Below are 25892 nucleotides of genomic sequence, written 5' to 3' on the forward strand. Positions count from 1 at the left end.
TTGTCATAATGAGGAATTACAGTCTGATGGCCACAGGTCAGAAGGATTTCCTGAATAATAACGGACTAATTGTACTGAATGAAGCCTCTGATGAACATAAACAGCAGACTGGACCACAGACGCAGTGTCGTCAGAGGAATGTTCACTTCTTCTCACAGCAGGAAAACTCCAGGGGTTTCACTTCATTCAGGGTGGACATTCCCAGTTTGTCTCCGTCCTCCGAGGGGACATGACACTTCTTGAGCCGTCCTTTTTCTTACAACTCGACAAACAAAGACACTTGCAGGGAAATGACTCCACACTAATACACACTCCCATCCTTCCTGTGCCTGGACAGAGGATTATTGGCTGCAGGAATAATAACCCTGGAAACACCTCGGCTCAGCTGGAGCGCCGTCCATTCCCACTAAACTGCCTCAATGATTTCCCAGAATTGTTTTGAGCCGACTTGGCTGCTTCTGATGTTGGCGACGGTCGTATAATGGATGAACCTACTGGCACAGGAATCAAAGAATGTGTTATAATGAAGCGTCCATGACAGAATGTGACCTCTGACCTTCCTGTGGGAAAACCACTCTACTGCCATGTTGTGGTTTTCCATTTCAAACTCATCCTTTCTGTGGATTTTCTGAAATCTTGATAGTTTTTGTGAGTAAAACAGCTTAATAGTGTCTGCCTTCAGGAAATGTGTGTGTATATAATTGTAAATTATTTTCATATGACCTCATTTAATTATTACCCAACCCCCCCTCCCCCCGAAGAGGAAGCAAGGGGTATTGTTTTTAGTTTAGCTTGTTCATATTCTAGCAGCAAAACTATTGGTTGAATTCATACCAAGGTTATTATCATTAACAAAAACTAACGAAATGACGAAAACTAGAATTGTAAAAACATTTTTGTGAACTGAAATAAAAATTATAATTAAAAGAAGAAAACGATAACTGAAACTGTATTGTGTGTTTACAAAACTAACTAAAACGGATAAAAAATTATGGATAAAATTCCCTTCGTTTTCGTCTTTGTCAACTGATAAAAAAAACAATTTATTTCCCTCAAGCAATTTTCGCTGACGACACCATATGATATTTAACGGTCCGTCACTTCTTGTCACTTGTCGTTTAGTCATCTTTTCGTCGCCACTCTACCTGGAAACATGGAAACTAAAGTTGGGAGAAAGCAGAGTCCTGTCTGAGACTTATTTGAATTAGACGGTGAAGAAGAGAACAGATATAAAGAAACTAAAACTAAACTAAAACTAAGCATTTTAGAAAATAACAAAAACTAAAAAAAAACTAGCAAACCTGCTCTAAAAACTAATTAAAACTGAATTAGAGAAAAAAAAGTCCAAACTAAATAATACTAAACTATAGTGAAAAATCCAAAACTATTATAACCTTGATTCATACCAAATTGGGTTTATAGATTTTCAGTGACCTAGAATAGATGTGGTTACATTTTGGTAAAAGTAAGTCAAAGTTTAAATTTTTAATGAATTTTTAAAATCTTTTTTCCTCCATTTACTTACAATGGGCAAAATTTCCAATGTCTATAAAAACATCCATTTTGTTTCAATTTACTTCAAACTGTGCACATATATAGAGGCAGTTAATCTGCTGACATCAATACACGAATAAACATGACATCAGCTGGATCGATGCCAAAATAAGCTACAATATGTGCGAGGGGCGGGGCTTGTTGTGCCTGGAACCACTTGTTTCTTTACATTTTGTGGTGATTCAAAGTACACGAGACTTGAGTAGAAACACTTCCCAGCTTTATTCATATACTTAACTTCGGAACATTCATTTAATTATGCTTTAAAAAACATGTTAAAATACAATATAAAATATGACCATTCTTATTGCACATGAAAGACAAAATATACAGAAAAAGTTACAGAAAACATCATCTGAACACTGATCTGGTCCTGATTTTTTCTAAACATGCAGAAAAAACAAAAACACCATATCTAATTGATGACACTTGTAGCTTAAACACCTATACTTTAAACTTTTTACAATCTCTCCGCACACAATATCCTTTTCTTTACTATCATATTCATAAAACTTATATTATATTACACATTTTCTGTATCACTGAGGCTCATTTAACCTGAACTCTGCAGAAAAACGGCCGAGTGCCTTCCACCGAGGCTTCCTTCACAGTTTCCATCAGAGTCTCTTTGACTGTTCTTCTGTTCGCTTTCGTGAGGTTTGTCTTGAGCTTGAGCAGAGACGTAACGTGTTTTTCACTGTAGTAAAAAGAAAAGAAGAAAATGTTACAAATCATCACTTTATGCTGCAATAATTCAAAGATCAACATTTTAATATCCACCCGTCATAACTTCAGCTTACTTTTTATCACTTTTTTGCTACTAGTCATCATAGCGATTCAGTGTAAGCGATGGTGATGTTTTTTCCATCTTGACTGTAGGTACAAGTGATGTAATAATAAGAGGATGAAACTTAAAACTGTTACCTATTATTTCCCAAACTAAACATTGTATTCAGATTTTTCCACTTTGAGAAAAGCTTTTTGCCCTTAAAATCTGTGGATAATGTATATATATATAGAGCCGATTTATAGGGGTTGTATATAATATTTCTACTTTTAAAACTAAATAATGACCTAAAATTATCATTAGTTTTAGAACACACAGCTGCGAAGTTCAGCCAAAGATGCCAATGTATTAGATTGTAGAAAGATGAGCTGAATTTATTTCCAACAAAGGGGATTTATGTGACCACTAGAGGGAGTAGTGAGTCACTCTGCCGGTCTCCCATGGTGATGAAAACTACACCATGGGGGCTTTGACCAAAGCATCAGAAAATGACCAGATGGGATGAGAACCATTAAGAAACAACTTTTAGAGTCAAAGAAAAGAAGTGATAATAGTGTTGTTTCCACTGGACTCAGCTGTAAATGAAAATAATAGTTTGATGCTGATAATGTCAGTGTTTCTTGTACAAGAGTGAGTTTGATTTTGAGGCTTATGAAGGTATAAAGTTATTATGGGATGTTATTATCTTTGTTTCCATTTGTTGGTCCATGGTTCAGACTAAACTGTGACAGTTCTGACCTTGTTTGTTTGATTCCAAACAGATCTTTAGTTCATCTACTGACAACACAAACTGAACAGAAAACAGAGGTGATTAGTGGTTTTACTGTGACTGTTTTCAGTCTAAAAACAGAGCTAAGCTAACAGAGCTAAGCTAATAGCGCTATCATGTAAACTATCAGCAGATGCAGCACATGAAGATTATTCAGGGTTCCTACTGATTTCTACAAGTTAAATTCAAGATTTTTTAAGACGACTTAGAACAGAATTGAATGCCCATTTCATAGTCTATTTCACAACCATACTAGCTTAACTCCTAGAATTTAGGAAAACATTTATTTATTCTAATGCCTTGAGTCATTTCTCACCAGTGGCAGCAAAGTCACCAATAATTAGTTCTTAATTTCAATATAAATTGTCGGGTTGGAATAGGTGGAACTGAGTCGACTAACGTTACTTTCTTTGCAGCTTGGACATTTAACAGACACATTATAACACAACACAGCCGACAAGTTAATGGAAACATAACTTAAGACCTACTATATCAAATTTAATACCTTTTAACAACTGCAGAATGCAGATTGGTAAATTCAAGACTTTTAAGACTTTTTAAGACTCTGCGGGAACCCTGTTATAAGACAGTGTTATTTTAGTGACTGTTAAAATAAGCGTCTGAGTTTTAGTTTGAAGAAGAAAACTTGATGATACTATAATACAGATGTGTGTAAACACTGAGCTTTTATACTTTATTCAGTGACTGATACAGTCTGTGGATACACAGAGTTGACTCATTGGTGGTTTTGGTATTTGTGTGTAGAATGTTAGTGGATATTTACTGCTAGCTTGGATCAGTATTTCACGTTTTGGCATGATGACACGTTAATATGATGATGCAATGATGATTCTAGATATAACAGTCCATGTTTCGTATTGCTTTAACCCACTTAGAACTGATTGTTTTTCTTCTGGTTGTGTAATTCATGTATTCCTCCTCTGCATGTTTGTCCCATGTGGGGGTAACATGAACATTTTCCAGGATGGATACAACTGCTCTATGGCTGATACAACTTTTTACTGGAGACTTTGAAAGATTTAAGGTTTAACAGACGTCTCGACAGTTCTAAGGCTCCACACAACCGTAAAACATCTACACATTCTGGAAACTTAAAACAGGAAGGAGCAGTGGTGGAGAGGAAAGAATGTGGCTTCATTTCACAAAGACAGATGACAACAACTATTTGTAACATCTGTAAATGTAAGACTGCAAACATCAGCAATATATAACACAACTAGTACGACTTATTATGTTCATTTTCACTTAAAGTAATGATAACACACCTATTTACTAATAACTAAAGAACTGAACACTATCATTATGTATTAAGCTACTTGTCAATGTGAATTTAACTGAACACATGAATAAATCCTGATGTTGTATGGGTTCAGCAAATGTATATTTACAGTGCATTAAAGGGGTTATATTTATCTAAACCCACTTTTATTAGTCTTGGGTTCATTTACTTGTGTATTTGGACCCTAATAGTTCATAAAGTTTGCATTTGAACCCTCCCGGTGCTGCAAAGCTATCTTTACATTCACAAAAATCGAGTGGATTTCTACAACCCATTTCAATTCCTGCTTAATTTTTTATGTTTTATAACTAGTTACGTCATGACATTTGCACATATAAGGTCAAGACTTCTGATGAACATTTCTCCGAGTACGACATAATTGTTTTTCAGCAGCAGCGGTTGTAGTAAAAACCGAAAATATGTCCAAACTTCAAGCCGATTACCTAAAATGTTCATTTGTTGATTGTATTAACAAGCACAAGTAGCTGAACGGGACAGAAAGCATGGTCAACAACCTGGAAAGGGAGGGGCCTGAAGTGGCTCATTTGGATTTAAAGGGCCAGCGCTCCAAACCCCCTTTCTGGTGTCATTACTCAGAAATAGGGTTGAAGATGGACCTGTGGAGCTGAATTAATGAAGAATTCAGACCCAAGCAGAGCATTTATAGTTTATGGAGACCGCAGGGAAATGTTTGAAAATGAATTCCATTTAAAAAAGCAAAATATCACTCCTTTAAGTCATGATTGTAAAGCATTGGATGACCTTAAGCAGAGAATACATGAACTACAAGGCCAATAGTACTGTCTCAATTACTGATAACAGACCAACGCCCTACTATTTTATTATGTTCAGGTGATTGTAGCGGAGTGCAACACTTTTCTTAATGGCTCTGATAAAGTTGCGACTTTTTCTTGGCAGCTCTGCTAGAAAACTGCGATACATTTCAGCTTTCAGCTCCTGATATCAGCATTCATCCAGGAAACATCTTGAACATATTTTAGCCGTTTTGGCTCCGTTCACTTCCTGTTGCTCCTCCACATTACTGTAACGTAATGTAAGCTGTTCTGTCCTTATTTGGCTGATGACAGCTACATGTGAGGCTGCAGACCAAGTTAAACACAGCAAAGTCTGCTTCGTGTCTGTGTGGAAGGTAGTCGTGTTTATAAAAAGCTAGTGATGAAATACAGAATGGAAAAGGTACCTGAGGTCAGGGTAGTCTGTTCCCAGTAACGCTACGTGAACCTGTATCGCAGCCAGGTCCTGGAGCTTCAGGACTTCTGCGATCCGGATCAGGACATCCCTCAACCAGACCTCCTGAGATCCCTGTTGAATCAGAGCAGCTGCATCAGTCCAACTTCAACAACGCTGATCAGATGTTTAACCCATAAAGACCCAGCACTACTTTTGTGTCAGCTTCCAAATTACTTTTTTTCTCCATTTAACCTTAACTAAGTGATTTATCACCATTTATTACAATATTATCCTCTGTATTTTGCATCTTTCCCGTGTAAGTCAGGTATTTTTTGTATATTTAATTCACTGATCATGTAGACATTCATAAAAGCTCAGATTAAAGTTGAGGGTTATATTAAAAACACAAAAAGTGACTTTTTCAGTAAAATATATCATTAACTGAACTGAACATAAACCAATTCACCACTTCATTCTCAAAAAATATCCATTTTTTTCTCTAAATATTATCCACTTTTCTGCTTTACAATAAAAAAAATCTTTGGCTCCGTCATTATAATGTTACTGTAGTTATGCATTTTCACTCATGAAGTCGTGGTCACTGGATATTTTCTCCTTTCAAACTATTTTCTGTAAACCTCAGAGATGGTTGTGTGTGAAACTCCACTATTTTTACCCTTAAGGACCTGAACTACTGTTGTAGTCACTTCCAAATGAACCTTTCTTAAGCCATTCATCACAATTTATTTTAACAGTATTCTTTACATTTGGCATTTTTGTGTGAAAATCATGCATTTTCTTACATTTAATTCACTAATCATGTAGATGTTTAAACATTTACATGAGTTTACTAAAAGGCTATAATATACAAACAGAGAAAACTGAAAAAGTGACTTTTTTCCGCAAAATACATCATCAACTTAACAAATTGTAATTGATCCAACTCCACGGGTTTTACTGGTGAATCAGTGTTGTAGAAGATGGCATGTTTCCATGGTAACTACAGAGCCTCTGAACATCCATACGGGTCATATCTGATGACCATGAAAACATGACAAACTGTATTAACACCAATTATTGACATGTATTGATAGGATTAATGGATCAACAGGTATGAAACAGTTTAGATCAGTAGGTGGTTTTGTTTGCCAGTGCCTGTTTGGGTCTTTATGGATTAAGGAGGATTTTATTTTCACTCTTTATTTGGGATTTACTCTGAAATACCAGATACTGTGTTTCTGTGCTTGAGTCTCACCATCTGCATGAATAAACTGTGCAGTTTCTCTGCGTTGTCTTTCACAGTCAGGTAAGCCTTTTCCTGCTGCTGCCTGTCCTTCAGCTTGACTTCTCCTTTCAGAAGCCTCTTCACGTACTCTGCTGTCACTTCCACATGAAACTGGCTCATGAGCCCCTAAAAGTCAGGTTTAGAATCATTAATACCGAGGAAAACAAATTATATCCTTATCTTAGTGTTAATTTTTAATGACTTTTTGTTTTAACAAACCGAAGGAGATGAAGATATAATGAATATAAAGGGAAATTCCAAGATCTCTTTGTCTTTAAATGAATGAAAATTGTTGAATGGATTAAATAGAATGGAATAGAATAGAATAGAATAGAATAGAATAGAATAGAATAGAATAGAATAGAATACTAAAACGCCAATATTTCAGAAAACAAAAATAGTGCAGACCTAAAATTACAAAAACAAAAAATATAAGATAATAGAATACGGAATTTTTAAAATGTAAGATAAGAATAGAGCTAAGTAGAATAAAAAAAAAAAAAAAGACGTACAATATGAATAGACACAATATTTACAATATTAACAGTATGTGAGGATGTTCAGGGTCATGACATCTTTTTAAGGAGATAAAAGTTCACTGTGATGTGAAATGAACAGAGAGTTTCATACCTGGTGACCGTGAAGTCCTGAACCCTGCAGATGCTGAATCTTATCTTTAAGACGGTCCTGCAGTTTCTCGAATGACAAACCTTTCAGCCAATCACTGGTTCCCATTTTACGATACTGTGGCTAAAAATGGGACAAACACAAAGCATCACACAGTTAATAACCTCTTCAAAAACAAAAATACACACAAGTTTTAAAATGTTGAACCTTTATCAAGGTTATGCTGAACTAATCTGAGTTTACACAACAGTCCATTAGTAAAGAAAATCATGGTCATGTGTTGGGGAACGATGTTAAATCTATAGTTTTTTAAATAAGAATTTAAGTGAGTTTCTATGGAACAATAATTCATATTTAAACTACATTAAGTGTTATTATTTTCTACATTCACATTTTAGTGTGCTATTGATACAGCATTATGCAACATGTTAATGTGCAGTAAAATGTGTAAACGTAATGCATGAAAATATATAATTTTATTGGTACTACTGTGGTTACACTGAATTAATCTGAGGTTACGATACAATCCATCACTAATGCAAGTCAGTGTCATGTGTTGGAAAATAATGTTGAATCCAGTTTTGTTATGAGTGTTTATGTGAATTCCAATACAAAATATGAATTATCATTTTCTACTCATTAAGATCATCTTTTGTTGCCCTATTGACACAGCATTACGGGACATTTTAATGTGAGATCATGAATCAAGACGCTCAGCGACAGTAATGTCAAACAACACTAGGTAGCCCATTATGTATGAATTACTGATTGAATGCACGCACATATAACTTAGGTAATAAAAATTACGACATTTAAGGAAAAGTTTAAGGTTAAATTTTAAGTTTAAGTATGGGATAGTGAATGAATCTGTGAAACTGAATATAATTAACAATGCATCGCCTAATAATCTCCACAGACATCAGCAACCATTAAATCCCTTTTTATCACTCCAGTTAGATAAGAATGAAACATCCTGTTGGCTGAGACATATATTTGTGGATATGTGACATTTGTAAGTGTCAACATGTGTTTCAAAGGATAAACACTTCTAGACTGGAAAGACTAACATATACTGCAAAGGTCAAAATGAGGGAGTTTTACAAAGTCTGGGAACCATATATGAATATCATAACTGATGGAAACATGCAATCTATTTGATTTTTGAGGATGATCATTATAATTATTTGAAGTTATTTTATCCTCATTATTATTATTTTTTTAACTAATAATTTTATTATTGCCGGTATTTCTGTTACCACTGTTATGGGGGAACATCTTAATTTATCGTGGTTCAAGTTAAATGTGTGTGTGTGTATATGTGGGTATGTATGTCTGATGTGTTTGTATAATGTTGAAAAAAAGTTAAAAGCCAATAAGTATATTCTACAAAAAGAATAAACACTTTAATTTACTAACGCAAATCCTGTTTTTCTGTTGAGATTTACTCAGGAGTCAAAGCCCAAACTTAGCACTGGCATAGATATTAATGAACTCTTGGTCAACTGCTTTAGTCATTACTGACTTGGACTGACTGCACTGGCGTTCATCAGTAGATCACCTGCAGAACTGGACACTCCCATCAGCTCTGTTTCTGCACTCATGCTAATTTGTGCTACTCGGTAAAACTGAATCTAAGACATTATTTGTGCAAACGGTGCTGCAAATTTCTAGATATGTCATTTTGTTTGTGGTGTGTGTGACATTTTCGTGCTTTCCGTACCTTCAGGTCGATGTGCACGGGCGTTAATAAATACGCGTGGGCTGCCTGCTTCATTTCATTCAGAACAGACAAACAGCGCTCCTGTACGTCACCTGGGAACAGTTGGCTCTTTGTGATGAGGAAGTCTCTACAAAACCAAGAAGAGTCACATCACTTTACATTCTGCTCAGTTGTGTTCTCTGCCCTCCTATCAGACTGAGGTTGTTCTTATCACACAAACCTCGACTGTAACAGGTTATAATGTTGACATGGAAAATGTACCTGAAATGTTCGATACAGTCGAGGTTCGCCTTAATGATGGGCGCACTGTTCGCTTTGTTTTGCCTCGTGACCTCTTCCTGGAAGCTCTTGTACCTGCAAGAGTTAAATGTTTTTATTTCACTGTTAATCACAACATATGAGACTAAAAACCTTTAACACAACACTTTTAATGCTAGAATATCAGCTGTGTTACCTCTGTAGTAACTCTTTCAGGTGGTTTGTGATGGTCTGGGCCTTGTGCTGATCTGCCAGAACTGTTTCAGCTGAAGTCACTGCACCGTTGATGAACTAAAGGAGACAAAGAACCACAAAAACTGCACTTCAAGCACTTACTGTGGAAAACCTAAGATAATTTGAACATCAACTACACTGAATTATATATAGCAATAAACTTACAGACAATGCAAAAGTGCCTGGGTGCTTGTTTAAAGGGGTCATATTTTGCTAAACCCACTTTTATTAGTCTTTGGTTCATTTATTTGAGTATTTAGACCCTAATAGTTCATACAGTTTGAATTTGAACCCTCCAGGTGCTGCTAAACTATCTCTATATTCATTCCTGCCAAAACTGAGTGGATTCCTACAACCCGCTTTAATTCCTGCTTAATTTGTTACGTTTTGTAACTAGTTACGTCACGACATTTGCACATATAAGGTCAAGACTTACGACGAACATTTCTCTGAGTACGACATAATTATTTATCAGCAGCAGTGAAAAGTAAAAACTGAAAATATGTCAAAATTTCGAGCTGATGACCTAAAATGTTCAGTTGTTGGTAGTATTAATGAACACATGTGGCTGAACAGGACAGAAAGCACAATCAACAACCTGGAGGGGGCGGGGCCTGAAGTGGCTCATGTGCATTTAAAGGGCCAGCACTCAAAACCACCTTTCTGGTGTCATTACTCAGAAATAGGGTTGAAGATGGACCTGTGGAGCTGAATTAATGAAGAATTCAGACCTAAGCAAAGCATTTACAGTTTATGCAGACCACAGGGAAATGTTCTAAAATGCATAATTCCATTTAAAAAAGCAAAATATCACTCCTTTAAGATCTATTCTTATAGCACCAACAGATTTAAAGACATTCACAAAGAGCAATAGGTTATTTATACACACACCGATCAGCCATAACACTTGGACCACTGACTGAAGTGTTAATAACATTAATTTTTTCATTCCAATGGTACCTTTCACTGAGTTGGACAGCAAGTAAACATTCAGTCAAGGTCAAGGACATCTTTATTTATATAGCACATTTAAAATGATGCAAAGTGTCCAAAGTGCTGTACAAACCAGACACAAAACTAGTAAAATAAGAATAGTCCTTGAAAAATGGTCCTTGAAGCTGACGTGTTTGAAGCAGCAAAATAATCATCATAAGGAACTGAGTGACTTTGACCAGGTCTATACTGTAACGGTGATGACTGGGTCAGAGCATCTCCACAACTGCAGGTCTTGTTGAGTGTTCCTGATCTGCAGTGGTTAGAACTGACCAAAAATGGACTAAGGAAGGACACAATATTATTAATGTTCCATAGATGCTGGATTGGTAGAGATCCGGTTGTTCTTTAGATACTTTAGGTCAGTTCTAACTACTTCATGGACTGCACTTACATAGCACTTTTCCACACCTTTGTGGTTTATAAAGCCTCATTTTCACCATTCCACACACACACTCATACACCACTGGGCAGCTGCAAGGCACTACCAGGCCCTGCTGGGAGCAATTTAGGGTTCAGTGTCTTGCCCAAGGACACTTCAACATGTGCACTGCAAAAATCAAAATCTTACCAAGTGTATTTTTCTCATTTCTAGTCAAAATATCTCATCACACTTAAAATAAGACCTGAAGAGTAACTTTTCAGTGATATAAGAGCTTATTTTTAGACAACAGATCTTGAAAATCTTATTTCAAGAAATCTTATCAAGATACTTCTCACTTGTTCCATTGGCATATTTTTTTTTTGCTTGAATTAAGCAAAAAAAAAAAAAAAAAATCTTGAATTAAGCAAAAAAATCTGCCAGTGGAACAAGTGAGAAGTATCTTGATAAGATTTCTTGAAATAAGATTTTCAAGATCTATTGTCTAAAAATAAGTTCTTATATCTCACTGAAAAGTCACTCTTCAGGTGATTATGTCTTATTTTAAGTGTGATGAGAAATTTTTACTAGAAATGAGAAAAACACACTTGGCAAGATTTGGATTTTTGCAGTGTGGACAGTCAGAGCCAGGATTCGAACCACTGATGACCTGCTCTACCAACTGAGCGCCTGCCAACCCTAACACTTTACACTGGGAATGAACACGATCTGGAGATGCTCTAACCCAGTTATCTGGACAATATCTCCCTTGTCACTCTTGCCATTTTGTCATTTCCAGCACATTAACTTGGAGGTCTGTATGTCCATTTATAGCCTAATATATCCACCCACTGACAATAAAGTGTTTAAAATACTTCCTGCAACTCAGTGCTTTTAGCATTTACAACTTCTGTTATTAATTTAACCACGACAGAAAAGCTTCACAGACAGAAAACTCTGCTTCCTAGATGTCCTTGTTGGTTAATCTTTCTCTCAAATGTTGCCTTTAATAAATATGTGAAACCAGATGGAGGATACGGTTCATGAGCAGCTTCTACTTCCTTGTTTTTTACAAAAGTTATGGGTGAAGATCAGTGATGGAGCTTTTATTTTCTACTTTAACTCATACAAAGTTAAGTTTACTTATGTACCTATATTTGATTTGATTTTATATACGTATGATTCTTTCTACAGGTCTTTTACTTGAAATGTAACATTATAAGTTACTGTATTGGTTACTTTAGTGAAAGATCTGAACAGTTCTTCCACCTCATTACCTGGATGATGTCGATGGCCACAGGACTGACGTAGCAGCCGTCCTCATTTTTCGGTTCTTCTCCATTCAGCCACATCTGCCGCGCTCCCTCCAGAACCCGGTCGATGTATTTAGTCAACTCAGCCTAAAGCGAGAAAACCATGCAGCTGTTACAACACAAACCTACAGATCTAATGCTGCATGAAACTACTAAAACGACACCTGGAACTAAACTTTGAACCTAACTAGAGTATGTTTTTAGTAATATTGGTAAATGTACAAGATGGCTCTGGTTACCTGGTGTTTGTTCAGGTACTGCTCCTCCAGAGGTTTCAATAAATCTTCAGGCAGTAGTTTTCCCAAAGCTTTAGTGTTGATGTTAGCGGTGATCTGTGGTTTCTGAAGGATTCTGACACACAAAGCAAGAATCACAGTCACTTTCATATAAGTCTCTAGACCAGATATTTGCACATATTTATACTATAGAAAACCAAATTCAACATATTACACACTGGAAGAAAACTCCAAGGACTCTCTTTAAGTATTAAAATGCCTTTATTTTTATGGTATGGTCATATATAGACCTTAAAAAACACTTTTTTAAAGGTCTATATATGACCATGCCATGAGAATAAAGGCATTTTAATGCTTTAAAAGAGTGCCTTGGAGTTTTCTTCCAGTTTGTCATCTACTTTATGAATCCCTTTTTCCAAAGAGCACCTCGAACACACTATTTTATGGTCCTAGAAGCACTCCTTTCCATGAATTTTTAAAAATATTACACATCTGGACACATTCCATTCAAATGCATCTAAAAAAAAACAATATGAAAAGGTTAAAACGTGAACAGTTTAGTAACTGCAATAACTTTACACAAAGTTATTGCTGCTTAAAACTCACTTTTTGGCACTGGCTTTTAATGAGTTGAGCTGGACATTTCACTTATCTTAGAGTTTTAAATGATTGTCTTTAGTGTTTATATTTATTGTTTTAATATTTTAATGCATGAACCATGTGTCAGTATTGTTTGATTCTATTTATTGTCTTTTACTTGTATTCTGTTTTATGATTATGTACAGCACTTTGTTTTCAAATGTGCAATATGAATAAACCTGGACCTTGATCAAAACATAAAAAACTCACTTATTTAAGACTGCTTTTAATGTTTAATTGTTTTATATTCATATACCTGCCTTTTGCACCTGCTTTAATATGTTTTTAATGTGTTTGGTTTCTGTTTTTACCTGCTTTATGTAAAGTGTCTTTGATTTCCATGAAAAGCGCTATACAAATAAACTGTACAATTATTATTATTACTATTATTACTATTATATTTACTCAAAGAAAACTTGAAGCTAATTTTACATATGATTGTTAAAAGCTGTATCCATCCATGTCATCCCTTCTAATCTGCTTCATGCTGTTCTACAGTATTTCACCTTGTTATTCTCTACATTCTACACACAGAGATCTGCTGTAACTTGCCTCCAATAAAACCAGCTGTTTATGAATTCCAGGATGTGACTAGCCTATATACAGATTACCCGAGAAAATGAAACCTTTCTTGTGTTGTGGTTTGTCTGGTTTTGTTCTGTGCATGCAGTAATTTAAAATACATTTTCTCCTTCAGTGGATTTTTCCAGTGTTGACATGACCTGCTGTTTTAACCGTCAATCAGCATGTAACATTAACCAACTGCCAGTTAAGAACAGGATACCGGCAGGTTGGGAGAAGCCAAATTTATGACATTTTAAGACATTTTTCATGATATCTTTGGATAAATTTAAGACCTTACATTCACATTCATAGTTATTGTGTTGAACCAGTCTTAACCATGTTTCAGTCCATTACATTTCCATTTGCCCATGAGTAATGTGTCCACTACTGACGACCTTAAAACAGGGATGTCAAACTCATTTTAGTTCAGGGGTCACATTCATCCCAATAAGATCTCAAGTGGGTCAGACCAGTAAAAGAATGACGGTGAAAAAAGTAAAATTATATTACGATAATATATACTGTACATCTACAACATTTCCTTAAAAACCTGAGGAACAACTTGAAATGTCTTAAGAAAAACAGGTGTAATTTTAACAATATTCTGCCTCAGTTTATCATTTACACATGTGCGTTACAATTACAAATACACAAAACATTTAGTAACAGGCAGAATATTGGTGAAACTGCATTTACTTCTCTTAAGACATTTCAGGTTGTGCATATTTGTTTAGGTTATTCACATTTTCGGTAAAAGGATAGTTTGTTAATGTAAAAATTTTCAGGTAATTTGACGGTTTTACACTAAAACAAAGATCAAATCTGCAGTTGTCATTATTTATAGGTTATTATGATAACATTTTACAGGTCTGACCCAATTGAGAATTAGTCTGAATGTGGAACCTGAGTTAAAATAGTTTTTACAACACTGATTGTTAATATTTTTAGTGTAACTTTGCATTTCCCAAATTCATCCTACAGGCTGTATTGGACCCTTTGGTGGGCCGGATTTGACCCCCGGGCCACGTTTGACCCCTGTGCCTTAAAATATTTGAAATAATGAAGGTCAGATTCTGAGTGAAAATAAAGATGCAGCAGAATGTAAAAACACTAATAGAGTCAACTCCTAAATGTACATACATATGTGTAACCTGAATATATTCTCCAGACAGCATTAGTGAGCCCAGTGTCTTAGTTTTATCTTGTTGTTTATCATTTAATTATACATTAAGCATCTATGGATTACACATTTTCATTTGTTCAGTGATCTATACTGTATTTTCATGAATCCTTAATCATTGTGGTGGAAACTCTCAGCTTCATCTGGAGCATAATGATCATATGATTTCAGAAGACAGTGGTTATTTATAATTGACATCTGTAGAGGGTTCAGAGTGTTGTGATGAGTTAATTTTTAAAACCACTGGACGTTCTAAAGTCATGTGATTCAGGTCAGTGTTTTTTAACTGTTTAATTTCCTGTTGAACTTCTCAAATGATGTGATGACTGTCTGGAGGACAAGAGTTTCTTTAAAAACTACACACCACAATGAGAAAAACTGAGTTCTGTTTTGTCTCTATATTGTACAATACCTTATCTCAACACACGGCTAGTGTTTTGTGTCCAAATTAAATACAGATATTGCCTGTTTCCATAAAAATTAACAGCGTGAAACTTAAACACAGTATTTCTTCTATTTTATGAAACTTCCAAACCTTATACATGTAAAAGTATGCATTACAAGGAAAAATTAGTATGAAAACTATGAAGTATTTGTGTAGTAAAATGGTTCCTGTCTGTGTTTTACTGTTAATAAATGACACCTTTGATCCGTTTCAGTGCTAGACATGTTTAAGTTGAGTTAATAAGAACAACCTGGTAAAAGTTTAATCTACAGCAATGCATCATCACATGTTTGTAGCATAGTAGTCCCATGAGAACCACATTTCATGAGTTCAGATAAACAGGCTTTGTGATGATGCATTTTCCAGTGAGTTGAAGAAGGTTGTGTAAACTTAAGGCGGAAGTAAATTTTACAACACTTCTTCCTTAAGTTTATGACAGTTGTTATTGGAGATATGTGGTTTTCACTGGAAAGGAACGGGATGAGGAATAGTAATCTGAAAAGGAACTATAGCTCTCAGACAGTTTAACGAGGTAAAAGTACAATATTTACCTCTGAGATTCAGTGGAGTAGAAGTATAAAGCTGCCTAAAATCCAAACACTCGTACTTGTTCTGAAGTACTATACTTTAGTTAAAGTACTGGACTGAGGTAATGAGCTAACTACCATCTTAACATCAAATACAGAATTTTAATCCCTCCGCAGCCATTAACCTGAATGTGATGTCCATATTAAATATAATGTGACTTACTCTGGATAGAACTCATTCACCAAGCGTAGGAGAAAAGTGCAGTCCTGGTCACCCAGCCCAAAGTCTGCAATCTTTCTGAGTCTTGTGCTGAGGGTTTGGTGGTACAACTTAGCATAAAAATTACAAATGTCCATCTCAGGTGGGTAGCAGCCCTTCACCCTCTCCACCACAGTGAGCAGGTCCTCCTTCAGCTGCCGGCCCATGCTGCACACATCAGCCTGGATGGACGAGTGCCGCACCTGGTCAGCAGGAGGTGTCGAGGGGTTGTCCAGACGCTCCTCCACCAGGACTCGGAGCGCTAAGTCGTGGCGGTTCCTCCACCCGCTGGGCCTCCATTGTGGTGGCGTTCGACTCCTCTGCGCCCACCGCTGGTCCTGCTCCTCCTCCTGACAGACGGCCTTCACAGCAGACGTTAAAGCCTCAGAGCTGATGTCCTGTGGGCTCAGAGACAGACTCAAGGCCTGCAGGATGGGGCCCTCCAGGGCTTTGTGGTTTGCAGCGAGCTTGTTTACTTCATCCTCCCAGCCCCGAAGAGGCTCTGCTTCTGTTATCGCCAAAAACAGATCATCTTCTCTCTCTATCAGCAACTGGCTGGCATCAGACAAGTGGAGGTCCTCAAGATTCTGCTCAAATGTGCGGGTCACTGCAGAAGAAAGATAAAATTCTGTTGTTGTTCTTTTGATGAATGGTTTTGTTCTTTTGATTTGCTATTTGATCTGCAGGTGTATAATTATTTCAGTTAGCATTATCATCATTTTCTCACATCATCACAGTCATCTGTTAATTTTGATTTATTAAAAATTTGAAAAAATACTTGGGAGGGAGTGCTTCTGGACAACCATGAATGGTTGAAACAGATTATAGTTTGAAGGAGAGTTTTGAAACTGCTCAGAAAAAAGGGAAAAATTATCCTTATAATAAAAGAGGAAAAGAAACTCTCTTCTAATTGCAACTTAAGTAAAATTCCACTGGGAAATTCATATATATCATGATATGATCACAATAACAGACAGGAAAAAAGAGTACATCCCCACAACAATTGTACAATGTTTGGAAATTTTCAGGATAAAAAGTAGTTCTTAAATGCTGCTTTGGGAACGTGACATAATGGAATGATGAGCTATTATTTTTTAAACTAAAACTCTGGCTTATTAAACTTTACCACCAGCCTGACAAACTTTTCTGAGGACTGAAAAACAACAATACAAACTTTTCACAAATATTTTTTTTACTCTAGAAGATTTTTTTTTATTATTATTATTATTCGTTTCTTCATGGAAACACAAATCTGAACTCTACCTTCACTTACTCTGGATGATCTTGAAATTCATAATGCAGTGTTATGTAGTTTTATAAATAATGGTCTCACAAATTTACTCAAAAGTTTAGAAATACATTTCTTTGATGATACTTCTATTTTGACAAATTCTTTCTGAGATCTTCACTCAGTACCTTAGTTGCTTTAAAATAAAAGCTTTTTTCAACCACTTACAGAACCACAAAAATATACACATAAACCATCATAATACTGACAAAGGTAATATAATGTGACTTTATATGTTTTTTACGTGGCTTCTAGTTCAGTGTTTGTAGCTTGAAACTTTAAATCTAGCTGAATATCTCAGTCTATGTCTGATATTAATGAAATGATAGAAGTTACTTGTGTGGTTCTGATGAAGTTAACTAACCTTTGGGTGGCTCATCTTCCCTGGGTGAAGGGCGTCCATCTGTTGTAGCGATGTTCTCAGCAGGTGGACTTCTTCCTCCGAAAAACTTCTGAAATTTCGGAAATTTAATCCTCCTTCCTCCCGTGGTTCTGTCACTTTGATCCGGGCTACATTTGCCCTTGAACCCGTCACCGGACTCTGCGGTTCCTGACCGAGTCCGCATCGTTGTCAGGGCTGAGAAACGGGAGTAACAGTCTGAGAAGGGCGATGAGAAATCTGTGGAATCTATAGAAATAAAATAAAGAGGAAATACTGGTCAATAAAAAGTGACATAAAACTACATACTTATACATACTAGTTTAACTGCAACATGCTATTTCAACTAAGCTAGCTAGCTAACCAATTTGTTAGCTACTTTGGCGCAAAATGTTTACATTTTTCTTTTATTTTTATTCCAGCAAATAAATGCAGCTGAATTTTAGTTATAAGTCAAAACAATTTAAATTACAATAAAAACACGACTGTCTGATATTTAAGACAACGAAAATCGAGAAAGTTTCCTGAAAAATTCACTACCGCTGACAGCTGGTTAGCCATTTCCGGAGTTCTATTTTCAAAATAAAACTAATTTTTAAAGTATCCCGTCAGTATTAATCAGTCTGTTATGTTAAAGTTATTCATCAGGTGGACCACAGCATTTTAAACTACTATAACAGTATTTTATTGGGATTTAAACACAAATAAAACCTAAAATCTTAGCGTAATAATTCACTCGCTGCTTTCAATTTCCGGTATTTTCAAAATAAAATGCTAACAACTTCAAGAATGAAAATTAAAGTAGAAAAATTAAACAACAAAATGGCAAAGAGACAGAGTGTTGAACAGTTTCAGTGTAGAGAAGTTCATCATACTCATAATAGTACATTTAATTCAAACAAATAATTTATTCATAAAGAAAAACAAATAAAAGTGACGAAAACCACCAACACCAATTAACTGTAATTAAAAGAGTTGCATGAATAGGCTACAAAGCCTTTCTTAAGAGTAAGCAGAGCATAAAATCCTTAGCTAACATGGACATGAGATGGAATGATTATTTAAGTAAAACGCTCAGAGTCCAGTCATAACAAATCATCATCATCATACCCATAATAGTACATTTAGACACATAAAAGTTGACACATTCCTATTTTTGCTGAATGAATACAATAGAAACTATATAAAACACCACGGAGAAATGTTTTATAAGTAATAACTGAACAGCAAACATTCGACACAAGATGGAACTGAGTTTTAAACACACAGTGCGATCCAATGCATCCTCTAAAACGAGCAGAATATAATGCAGTTGTAATGTTCTGGGAACTATTGTATGACGGCAAACACTCACACTAGTCCAGACAAGAATGAATGATCAGCAGTGCAGTTCTTTCTGTATAATTCAGCTACTCACCCTGATCACACAGTCGCTGCTCTGTCAGTAACTAAAGCTGTTGTGAGTCACTGGATCTTTTAAAGGAGTAGAAGCTCCTCCTGCTGCAGAGGATGCATATGTGGAAAATCCAGAACCACCCCCCCCCCCAGACACACACACACCACACACACACACAAACACACACAAACACACAAAACACACACACACACACCCACCCACACACACACACACCCACACACACACACACACACACACACACACTGGGCCAAGCTTTTTTTAGACGCAAGTGTGAAGCAACATTAGCGACTCAACTCACTTCAGCAGTGAAATCTCGCTCTCTTTCTTTGTGATGAAATTTTGTACAGATATTCTTTGTCACCACTCGATAAATCTTAATGATTTTTTCTCATCTATTGACTTTTTCACTTGACCTTAAACTTCACCCTGAAACTTAAACTACTCAAGACTGATTAAGGAAAAGCATTCACATAAACAAGTGACAAATATATACGTATAAAATAGTATGTTGTGTCTTTGTAAAGTGTTGGTTCAGTTTGTGCCAGAACAGCTTCAGTGTCCTTCAACAGAAGTACAAACCCTTCTAGTGTGACCCATGGGATCTAGTTTGACTTTTTAAAAGTATTTGCTCATGTCCGTCTGTCCATCTGTCTGACTCAAAAACAATAGCACAGTTTGACTTGGACATTTTGCATGATGTAGAACTGCCCCATACTGGTCCTCCTAGAACAGGGGTGTCAAACTCATTTTAGTTCAGGGGCCACATTAAGCCCACTTTGATCTCCAGTGGGCGGAAACAGTGAAATAATAGCATAATAACTTGTAAATAATGATGACTCCAAATTTTTCTCTTTGTTTTAGTGCAGTCAAAATTAAATTATGAACATATGTACATTTACAAACTAACCAAACAAAAATGATGTGAATAACCTGAAAAAAAACTGAGATTTCTGGAGAAAAATAAGTACAGTTTTAACAATATTACACTTCAACTTACATGCATATTATGGATTGGATCTACAAAGGCACAAAATATTTAATAACAGAAAGTATAATGTTAAAATTTTACTTACAAGATTTCAGGTTTTTCACATTTTATTGTTAAAGGATAGTTTGTAAATGTTAATATTTTCATAATTTAATGTAAGTTTTTACACTAAAACAAAGAGAAAAATATGGAGTTGTCATTATTTAGAGGTGTAATGTAATATTATGTTTTTCATATTAAACTAAGAAAATTTGGAGTCATTATTTATAGGTTATTATGCTATTATTTTAGTTGAGATCACATTGTCCTGTATGTGGAACCTGAACTAAAATGAGTTCGACATCCTTCATTGTTAACATCTGAAGTATAATTTTTGCAAATTCATCCCGCAGGCCAGACTGGAACCTTTGGCGGGCTGGATTTGGCCCCTGGGCCGCATGTTTGACACCTGTGTCCTAGAACATGGTCCAAACCACAACTTGGATTCAAGACTTTTTTAAAGCATTCTTCACCATTGAGAGATGAGGCTTTTTTTTGGTCATTTTTGTCATTTGATCAGACATGGAGGCAGTTATTGCTCTAAAAAGATCCCACACATGCTGCATGAATCATCTATCAATGTCAATCTCTTGCACAGACTTTAGATAATTAGAGGACAGAGGAACCGGGATGTCACTGTTTGACTTCTGATCTGCTGTTTTGAAGCCAATAATTTGTGTGTTGAATGCAGGACCTTTTACCGTGAGGCGACAGTGCTAACCACTACAAAGCCATGCAGGAAATAAAAAGATTATTATGAAATAAACCAAACCTCAAAAAGTCCAACTTGGCAGGTGAGTGTCGTCGTACAAACCCTGACATGACAGACATAAAAGCCTTTTATGTTTTCTAACACATAATTAACAAAGTAGAAATTTAGATTGGATCAATCAGATCACTTGTTAAAAAAAGGTTGTCTTATTTTTGTTTTGTTTCTGTTTTGTTTTGCTGTTTCATTTTGTTTCTTTTTGTCTGTGTGTAAATTTGTCGGTATGAATCTCTCTGATGTGATACGTCAGTCTGTTGTCTTTTGAGTATTTACAATCTAAGTCTTATGACTGTTTGTTGAATGTCTATGTGTCCAATAAATAAGAAATTATAAAAAAAGGATGAGACTTGAATGGAAAAAAAATATTGACTTATTGAGTTAGTATTATAAGAGAGGAGTCCATTTTAACACACATTGTTTTTTCATTTTTAACCACAAACCTTTTTGTACCCAGTTTGACAGAAGTGACTTTGGAATCACATCCACTTCAACAGAAAAAACTTCTCAACAATTGATGATTGAAACATGAAATCTGACAGTATGTTTAAGAGTCAACAAAAATATTTATAGTATATATGTTTTTCTGATATTTGTTTCTTTGTGTCTTCAGAAACAGATTCCGTTTCTAACTTATATAATAGAACCTGTAGACTGAACCAGGGGGTGGGGGGTCTGGTTTGGTGGCCTCTGAGTCAAATCTCTGTTTGCAGATGATGTGGTCCTGCTGGCTTCATGAAGCAGTGCAGTCCAGCGTAAAGAGTCCACGGTGAACATTCACACCTCCAGGTCTGAGGCCATGGTTCTCAGCTGGAAAAGGGGGTAGTTCCCCCTCCGAGATACTGCCCCAAGTGGAGGAGTTGAAGTATCACAGGTCTTATTGACCCTGCGTGATTGAAGGATGGAGCTGGAGATCGACAGGTGGCACTGATGTGATACTGTAATGATCGACTGTGGTGAAGAAGATGAGCCAAAAGCAAAGCTCTAGAATTACACTGTTTTACTTTTTTTTGTTTTTTTTTTTTGTTTTGTAGGATTTATCTGCCTCTGAGATTGAACGCACTAAGTCTTGCATACTTTTAAAAGATTAATTGGGAAACAAATGAAAAAAGTGCTGGTTATAGCTAATGTTTTCAATGAATATGATACAGTGTTCTTACACATATATATATTGGTTTAAGTAAACCTATATGTAAATGTAGTAAATTTATAAATCTTCCACTAGAAAGAACCTGAGAAGTGAATGTATTTGTGTGAATGTAATTGCAGACAGTGTATTGAAGTAGATCTGGTAGCTCTGACACAAACATTTTTTTTTAGTAATACCTGTTTTCTCATAAATTATCAGAATTTCACATTTTGACTCAACACAGCCAACTAGCATTTTTGACTTAATTTTTCTTTTTTAATGACTTTAACTCTGCAAAGTTTCACTACTTCTATTCTGAAAGCATTTTCCTTGTAGACCAGTGTTACCAGTCAATTTACATATCTATAGTCACCTACGGTCATGACCTGTAGATAGTGATGGAAAGAACGAGGCAGTGGAAATGAGTTTCTTCTGCAGGGAGGCTGGGCACTTAGGACATGGACCTACAAATCGTAATAAATTTCCTAAATCATATTTTTTGGCCAATTTGTGATATCTATGTAACTTTACTCTCCTAACACTGCTGCTTTATTTTATGCAGATATTAGAATCTGGCCAAAAATATGTTGTAGGTAATCATACTATGAGGCTAATGATATACAGAAGACGAATGGATGGATGGAAGGATTCACAACCCAGTGGAGTTGTAACAGTGTGGTGGATGTGGTCTAAGGAGGTGAGAGTCTGCAGAATCTGATTTTCTGCACTGTACTGTCTGTAATATCTATCATAAAAATACTAAATTATCATTTATTTTAGTATCAAACTCCTCATTCATTCATTCATTCATTTTCTGAACCCACTTTATCCTCACTAGGGTCATGGGGGTCACTTGGAGCCTATCCCAGCTACATAGGGGCGAAGGCGGGGTACACCCTGGACAAGTCGCCAGTTCATCGCAGGGCATCAAACTCCTCAATGTACTGTAAATATATATATAAAACAAATAAGTGATAGTAAAGTAAGTGAAAACAGTAATGAAAAAAGTTCCTAAATGAGTCCAAGAAACATCATGAAAACCTTCGCTTTGAACCAGATAAAGCTAAAAAAAAAAAAAAAAAAAAACACGTAGAAATGTTCATTCTCTTCAATTAATGTCTTTTAAGCAGGGGATAAAGATGCTGAATGTCCATGCTGTGTTCAGTTTGACCTTTGTGTGAAAATGTAACATCTGAAAGCATAACTGTAAAAGCTCACTGTACTGTGCAGTTCACTACAGGTTGTAAAGTGACCTCTTACCTGTGTCTCTGGAGGATGTGCAGGTGCAAAAGCTGCGAAGTGTCGAAAACATCCTTCCTGGAGGTAAAGTTCATCTGTCTCTGCTGCTGCTGTGATAAACACTGAACCGACGTTGAGATGCAAGTAACATTTGATGTCAGGATGTTGGTTCCTTTAGTCACGTCTCACCGTCTGAACTGCACGGTACAACACCTCTGCACGTTTCCTCCAAGAGTCAGAATTAACAGAGATGACATTAATATCACAGAGTTTCACATGCTTGTTGGTAGTTTCAGAGTGAAGGTGATATTTAGGAGAAAAAAAAATGTTCTGATACTTACATATTAATTAGAATTATTCATGTTTTTAACAATAAAAATCCTTAGAAAATGACTAAAAAACTTTTGTTATAATTGTTTTTTACATGTTTTTACTTCTCAAAGTATCTGACAGAGCTGAATAAAAAAAAATGCTACAATCTCCCTTCAAAGACGACACTTACACCTTGTTTGTCGCCAGAGAAAGAACAGGTTTCACTTCCTCAAGAAACAGTTAGTCTTTATTTCACCACAGAAACAATTATTTTAAAATTTCACTTCTCTGGTTTATATTTATTAAGGGTTTGCAGGTTTTCACCTGTAGTTCTCAACACTTCCTCTAAAAGGTTGCAAAAGCTTACAAAAAATAGGGAGATTTTGGAGACTCAAGCAGGGGAAATGGTAGTCAGGTAGTCAGGAGGAAACATTAATCTGATGCAGCAAAAGTACACTCAAAGAAATAAAATGTTGGAATTTGTTGCATTTAATTAAAAATGTTATGCAACTTGTTCCATGAAATATGGTTATTTAAATGTAAAAAGATGTTACAGTTAATTGCAATGATAACCTGCTAATAAATCCAAAGTAATTGTGTCAATAAATCTAAAGTAAGGTGTTGCTTTAATGCTACAACTCAAGAATTACATTTTCTAATCAACAGTGTTGGTTTGGATTTACACACATTTTGTTGTAAATTTAGTGATGGGAAGTCTGATTCTTTTCACTAACTTGATTCTTTCGGTTCAGTTGTCTGTTGCGAATCAATTCCAAATCGATTCAATAATTTAAAAAAACGTCCTGCATCAATCTGGAAACGATTTGTAACAGACGAATGAACTGAAAGAATCGAGTTAGTTAAAAGAATCGGACTTCCCATCATTAAATTTACAACAAAATGTGTGTACATGCAAACCAATACTGTTGATTAGAAAATGTAATTCTTGAGTTGTAGCATTAAAGCAACACCTTACTTTAGATTTATTGACACAATTACTTTGGATTTATTAGTAGGTTATCATTGCAATTAACTGCAACATATTTTGACACTTAAATAACCATATTTTGTGGAATAAGTTGCATAACATTTTTAATTAATTCCAACAAATTCCAACATTTTGTTTCTGAGAGTGTACAAAAAAAAACCCTTAAATGTTTAAATCACACTAATTAACCTGAGGGTGGTGATTATCCTCAGATCAAACCTGCTAATCGGCTTGCTGCTTCGCTTTAAACCCTTGAAACCTCTGAAAACATCACTTTTCCACAGTGATACATGTATCTCATCTGGAAAAAGATGATAGACTGCTCCAAGTTTCCAGACCATAATCCCTTTGAAAACCTTTGGAATGTGATCCAGAAGAAGTTGGATGATCACAAACCATCAAACAATGATCAAAGGCTTTTATTTTACCTACAGGAGAGACACAATGCAGCCAAAACTGAAAAACAGGACTCCTCCACAGTAAAAACACTACTATTGTGTTCTTAAAACCACTATGATGTTTTCTTTGCTCTAATCTAGGGGTGGCCAACCCGGGTCCTCCACAGCCACTATCCTGCATGTTTTAGATTTGTCCCTGTTCCAACACGCCTGATTCAAATGATAAGCCTATCATCAAGCCCTGCAGAAGCCTGATAACGACCTTCAGGTGGAAGATGAAAGAATGAACGCTAACCATGAGAGAAACAGTGAGGGACTTTACACCAGAAGCACAAATAAACACTGAGGCAATGACTGGAACTGTGACCTCCACTAGCCTAAAGAAATAAAAACTTCACAAACAAAACAGAATAGATGAAATTAAAGGTTCTCATCTGGATTTGGACAGGGGATGTTGCATGTTCAAATCCAAAATGTTCCACCTATAAATTAACCTCAGCTCTGTAAACATACGTCTTATAGATGGAACACATATGCTTTAGTTTGTTGATGATCGCTCTCCTGAAATTCCACAGATAACGATTCTAAAAGCTCTGGATTTGTTTTATCTGCAGCTTTTCTAAGTTATATTTAAGGCTGTTTTCCTGGAAATGGTCAGTGGAGTTCAGCTTTTGTCTAATTTAAAACCTGCTCACATTCCTGCAGCT

At 35.8% G+C, this 25892-nt stretch overlaps 1 protein-coding gene across 2 annotated transcripts; it reads right to left on the bottom strand.

Moving 5' to 3' along the window:
- Positions 1-1752: 1752 nt before the first annotated feature.
- tnfaip2b (tumor necrosis factor, alpha-induced protein 2b) lies at positions 1753-23619 on the bottom strand. 2 transcript variants are annotated; one of them, XM_030127579.1, is made up of 12 exons: positions 23509-23619; positions 17895-18158; positions 16207-16849; positions 12632-12743; positions 12357-12479; positions 9688-9782; positions 9495-9587; positions 9234-9360; positions 7517-7636; positions 6857-7012; positions 5612-5733; positions 1753-2251 (listed from the first exon to the last, which is right to left on the bottom strand). In XM_030127579.1, the coding sequence occupies exons 1-12, from the start codon at positions 23558-23560 to the stop codon at positions 2104-2106; spliced, it is 2055 nt and encodes a 684-aa protein (XP_029983439.1). In that variant the 5' UTR covers positions 23561-23619; the 3' UTR covers positions 1753-2103. The 2 variants fall into 2 exon arrangements, with proteins under 2 accessions (XP_029983439.1, XP_029983441.1); XM_030127581.1 differs by lacking the exon at positions 23509-23619 and adding an exon at positions 19327-19395.
- Between the last annotated feature and the right edge of the window lie 2273 nt (positions 23620-25892).

This window comes from Sphaeramia orbicularis, chromosome 22 (assembly GCF_902148855.1).
Source record: "Sphaeramia orbicularis chromosome 22, fSphaOr1.1, whole genome shotgun sequence".
Classification (NCBI taxonomy): Eukaryota; Metazoa; Chordata; class Actinopteri; order Kurtiformes; family Apogonidae; genus Sphaeramia; species Sphaeramia orbicularis.

Excerpts from the sequence above, each read along its gene's own strand:
- tnfaip2b (XM_030127579.1), bottom strand. The coding sequence starts at position 23,560 with ATGTTTTCGACACTTCGCAGCTTTTGCACCTGCACATCCTCCAGAGAC. Across the intron at positions 12,480-12,631 it reads AGTACCTGAACAAACACCAG|GCTGAGTTGACTAAATACAT; the intron begins GTAACCAGAGCC and ends TTCTCGCTTTAG. Across the intron at positions 9,588-9,687 it reads CTGAAAGAGTTACTACAGAG|GTACAAGAGCTTCCAGGAAG; the intron begins GTAACACAGCTG and ends TAACTCTTGCAG.